The sequence below is a fragment of the Gastrolobium bilobum genome, unplaced genomic scaffold (assembly GCF_033153095.1).
Source record: "Gastrolobium bilobum isolate Gb01-03AN ecotype WA unplaced genomic scaffold, APGP_CSIRO_Gbil_v1 utg176449, whole genome shotgun sequence".
NCBI classification, from domain to species: domain Eukaryota; kingdom Viridiplantae; phylum Streptophyta; class Magnoliopsida; order Fabales; family Fabaceae; genus Gastrolobium; species Gastrolobium bilobum.
In genome coordinates, this window is record NW_026898581.1 from 74,768 (window position 1) to 79,904 (window position 5,137).

Consider the following 5,137-nt stretch of genomic DNA (forward strand, 5'->3'; position numbering starts at 1 on the left):
TTATAGTGCTAGTGCCATTAATGATGCTGTTGCTGCCTCTAGTAGAGGAATTAAAATGAAAAATGCTGCTGCAAGTAGGAGTGATATGGGAATGAAGCATGGTGTTGAAGTTGATGGAAGTGGGAGAAAAATTCAATGCAATTATTGTAAGAAGATAGTAACCGGAGATGTTTACCGATTCAAGCACTATTTGGCGAGAACACAAAAGGATGTGGGGGCTTGTAACTCTATTCTCGATGAAGTGAAAAAACTATTGTTTTGGAATTTATCTTCTTAACAAGAGAAACTAATGAAGAAATCAATCACATTCACACAAGATAATGATACTGATGAGCTTGTTGGAAAAAGAAAACAGAGTGAAGATGATGATCAAAATAATAATATTCTAAAAAAAAAGAGAGTGAGCACTCAAGCTACAAAAAATAGCATCTTTAAGAAGAATTTGAGAGAGAAAACATGTGAAGACATTGCCTCTTTCTTCTACAATAATGTCATTCTATTCAATGTGGCAAGGATGGATGAATTCTATAAGATGTTTGAATCAGTATCAAAACATGGTTCGGGCTTCAAGCCACTATCCTACCATGAGATCAGAGTTGAATATTTGAAGAAAAAATATGATTTAACAATGCGAAATATTGAAGAACATAAAGCTTATTGGAAGAAATTTGGATGCTCAATAATGACATATGGGTGGACTGAATAAAGGAGGAGGACTATAATAAATTTCTTAGGGAACAACCCTAAGGGAACTATTTTCCTTCAGTTTATTGATGTATCTAACATATCCAAAACTGCTGATAAAATTTTTAAGATGGTTTATGATGTTATTGAAGAGGTTGGTAAAGAAAATGTTATTCAAGTGGTGACTGACAATGCAGCACATTACAAAGCTGCAGGAGAGATGTTCAAGGAGAAAAGAAAGAAATTGTATTGGACACCTTGTGCAGCTCATTGCATTGATTTAATGTTAGAGGATTTGGAGAAGATACAGGTTCACCATCATGTTATTCCAAGGGGGAAAAAATCAGAACTTGTATTTATTCAAGAACTTCTTTGATTGATTAAAGGAAGATTTTTGGTAATCCAATAGACAAGATTGCAATTAAGAAAAAAAACTCCAACAAAATAGTAGGAGTCGTACGGGGATGAACATCCAGATAGAGCTGTCAAAAAGGGCTCAAGCCCTATAAAATTTTAGCCCTCTATGTAATGGGGTCATTTTAAGCCCATCCTTTTAATGCCCTCTTATTATAGGGTTAGATTGGGGCTGGCCCGCGGGCTACAATATTCAACCTAATTTACAACGAAAAAATTTCATCAAAAGTTTTGACAGAAAAAAGAATTCCTTCAAAAATTTTGACAAATATTTTCCGTCCAAAATCTTCGATGAAAATGTGACCCAATGAAAATTACAACGGAAATATTTGTTTTCAAAATTTTTGAGGGAAATGTATCTATGAAACTTTCGACGGAATTTAGATTTCGTAAAGATTTTTGACAAAATATTTTTTTTTCGTTGAAATTTTTTACATAAATATTTTCGTCAAAGTTTTTTACAGAAATAATTTTCGTGGGAAATTTTTAACAAAAATGTGTTCCGTTTAAAATCTTGAAAGAAATATCTTTTATCGAAAATTGTCAAAAATATTTTTCGTCAAAAATTTCGACAAAAACTTTTTTCATCAAAAATTTCGACGTAAATTTTTGTGTGAAAAATTTCGACGAAAATTTTTTTCGTCAAAAATGTCGACAAAAATTTTTTCGTCAAAAATGTCAACAAAAACTTTTTTCGTCAAAAATTTCAACAAAAACTTTTTTCGTCAAAAATTTCGACGGAAATTTTTTCGTAAAAAATTTTGACGAAAATTTTTTCGTCAAAAATATTTACGGAATTTAGATTCTGTAAAGAATTTTGACGAATTTTTTTTTTGTCAATTTTTTTACAATAACATTTTCTGTCAAAACTTTTTACGAAAAAATTTCTATGTAATAATTTTTTTAAAAAGTGACAATTTTCTAAAATTTATTTATTTTTATTTTTTCTAATAATTTCTATGCACCATTTTATTATAAATATTTTTTTTAAAAAGTACATATTTTTTTAGAAGGCCCGCGGGTTAGCCCTAACCCATAGAGTTGTGGCCCGCGTGGATCTATATCATTGTGGGCTTTTTGGCCCTGCGGGCTTTTTAGCCCTAACCCACTTGGGCTAGGGCTAAATGGGCCGAGCTGGCCCGTTTTGACGGCTCCACGTCCAGAGCTCCAAAAATTTTTGCTCATGTTTTGAGCTTGACATGCAGTTCCTCCGGTTGAGAGTGTAATTGAAGTACCTTTAAGATGGTAAATTTCATGAATATGAAATATGAATTATACTTCATTTCAAGAATGACTTTTGTATTAATTATTTTTATATTTGCTTAGGTCCATACAAAAATAAGAAATCGTTTGAAACAAATGACTATGAATGATGTTGTTTTAGTGATGCTTATTTCAAGATTGGCCAAGAAGAAGGTGGCTAGAGAAATGAACGAGAATAATGTTGATGATATTTCTTCTAATGATGATTGGATCATGGAAAATGATGAAAGTCCATCTAACATTGAAAGTCCATTCATTCCTCAGCACTCTGTATGGTAGCCAAACTAGCCTGCAGCATTAAGTGTTATAATATACATAATTTATAGAACATAAAAAAAACATAAAAAAATCCTGACCTGCAAGCGTTGCACTCTTTCAGATAAACTGCGAACCTCATCAGATGCTCTCTTTTCAGCCTTTGATATCACTTCCTTTTCGTGCTTTAAAACAGACATCTGAAATAAAGATAAGAAATGAGTTCATTAAAAAATAGGTACATCTCAATACAAAAGTGTATAAAATTTTAAAAAATTGGATATTTAACTGGAATAAAATCTTAACCTCCATGGAAAGTTTCCGAGACAGCTCCTCAGCAGCATTCAATAACTCAGAGCTTTCACGCAATTTCTGTTGGTAGTCAACAACTAGCTGAGAAAACTCTACATTTCTTGCTAAAATGTCTTTTGCTTCATCTTTCTAAAATGTTATCCAAAAATCCATATATTAGTACAATACAACACAGACATAGAGGGAGAAAACATTTAATGTTACAGACTAGTGATTGCCTGTTGTTCGAATTCTTTCATTAAGCCATCAAGTCTCTCTTTAGCAAAGTTTGCTTCTAGTGCCATCTTGTCACGATGTAATACAATAATCTCACTTCTGAAGATATAGAAAATTTTAGACTAAAAAACCAATAATTACATGAAAGCATGGGGGTATCTATACGTTAAGAACCAATTCAACCCAAAATCTTAAGGTGTTGGGTGAGGGCTTTTTTAATGGTTTATATTATTCTCTAATACACCCCCTCACACAAGAGCCCTTCGGGCTTGAAGTGTGGATATTGCACAAGCCCAATGTTTTCGGTTTTACCTTGTACTTATTTTAATTCCACTCGAAAGTGGGGGGGGGGGGGGGCGGTGAGGATCAAACTCGTGACCTTGTGGTCATTGAAGCTTTGATACCATGTTAAGAACCAATTCAACCCAAAACCTTAAGGTGTTGGGTGAAGGCCTTTTTAATGGTTTATATTATTCTCTAATCCTACATATGGATCAAATCAGTGGCGTAGCCACGTTACTGCTAGGTGGGGCCTGGGCCCTAGCTGATCTTCAAAAAAAAAAAATATTATATATAATTTTATAATTAATTTTGATTCAGCCCAGGCTAAAATTGCAATTAGGCCCTATCTCTTGTCTCAGACAAGATGAACTACATCCATCCTCACGGTACCCTTTGTGAATACCAATTTTATGCAACAAGTTTTGTTTTTATTCAATAAAAAAAGAAGATATAAGAAAAAGGAACATAAGAGAGCATAAAGTAGTGCAGAGGGAAGAGGAAAGTGAAACAAAGATAGGTCTTTGTACATGGATCAAGTAATCACCAAAATGGACAATCAAAATGGTACAGGGGAAAAAGAGCTTCAGAGGCATACATTAAAATGGATAGTCAAACTAACATCTATATACTCTCGGAGGCACCCCAATGACTCAAAACTCTTCTATCATCAACAACATCCTTCTCTCAAAAAGACTCAAGAAGAGAGCAGAGCAGATGTATAACCCTCGCGCCGTTCGCCATGGCTGAAGACCTCCGAGTCCGACGCCATTCGCCACCACCTGGATTTCGCCCACCGTGCACGCCTCTAACTAGCGAGTGACTTTGACTCAGTGGCACGCCTCAACCTTTCCATTTTGCGGTAACCTCCTCGAACCCAAAGCTTGGAAGTTGCAACCATCTCAGTCTTAGATTTTACTTTTATCCATTCTGACAAATGAAGTTGTTTAAGTTGATTATATGGTGGATAAAGATAGATATCATTTCATCTTGTCTTGTTTATTCAGCCTTTTTATTATTATTTTAAGATGGGATAAATGGATAATATAATGACAAATAAAATAAAATAAAAATATCAAAGTTATTCTAATTTATGAGAATACATTTCACTGCATACGGCTAGAAGATAGATAGCAGACTACTTCACCTAGCCATGTGAAAAATAAATAAAAAGGCTTATATCTGTTTGTTTTATTATTATTTATTATTGTTATCCTACTTGCACCTACATGTCAAATCATATTTCAGGGGAGCAATTCTACGGTCTCACCAATTAATATTTTTGTTAGTATGTGGCCATGAATCAATGAATTTAATTTGTATACGTTTTTCACCGGAAAAATTGTTGAAATTCAAAACAAATTCATGAACTTCTAATGAGTGATTGTTCATGGGCCGTGGGCTGAATGCATATAAATAATAGACTTCTAATGAGTGATTGTTCAAAACAAATTCAAAATATTGGCCTTCTTTGTGCATATAAATATTCGGCTAGCCAATTGACAGGGTTCAATTTGTTTTATTATTATTTATTATTGTTCATGGGCCGTGGGCTGAATGCATATGGTTCATCATCATTTTTTAATTTTTACAATGTTAAATATTATATAATTATATTTATCACTCTCTGCCTCTGGTCCACCTGCGAACCATTTATACCAAAATAATAGATTTCTTTTTTCTTATCATTATTTTTAATTGTCAAATATGTGTT

At 33.3% G+C, this 5,137-nt stretch overlaps 1 protein-coding gene across 2 annotated transcripts; it reads right to left on the reverse strand.

The window, feature by feature from the left end:
* Positions 1 to 2,429: 2,429 nt before the first annotated feature.
* LOC133317505 (nuclear-pore anchor-like) lies at positions 2,430 to 4,374 on the reverse strand. Of its 2 annotated transcripts, XM_061519372.1 has the most exons (5): positions 4,022 to 4,374; positions 3,147 to 3,243; positions 2,923 to 3,057; positions 2,718 to 2,816; positions 2,430 to 2,650 (listed from the first exon to the last, which is right to left on the reverse strand). In XM_061519372.1, the coding sequence occupies exons 2-5, from the start codon at positions 3,210 to 3,212 to the stop codon at positions 2,615 to 2,617; spliced, it is 336 nt and encodes a 111-aa protein (XP_061375356.1). In that variant the 5' UTR covers positions 3,213 to 3,243; positions 4,022 to 4,374; the 3' UTR covers positions 2,430 to 2,614. The 2 variants fall into 2 exon arrangements, with proteins under 2 accessions (XP_061375356.1, XP_061375357.1); XM_061519373.1 differs by having other exon boundaries at positions 2,430 to 2,816; positions 4,046 to 4,374.
* Between the last annotated feature and the right edge of the window lie 763 nt (positions 4,375 to 5,137).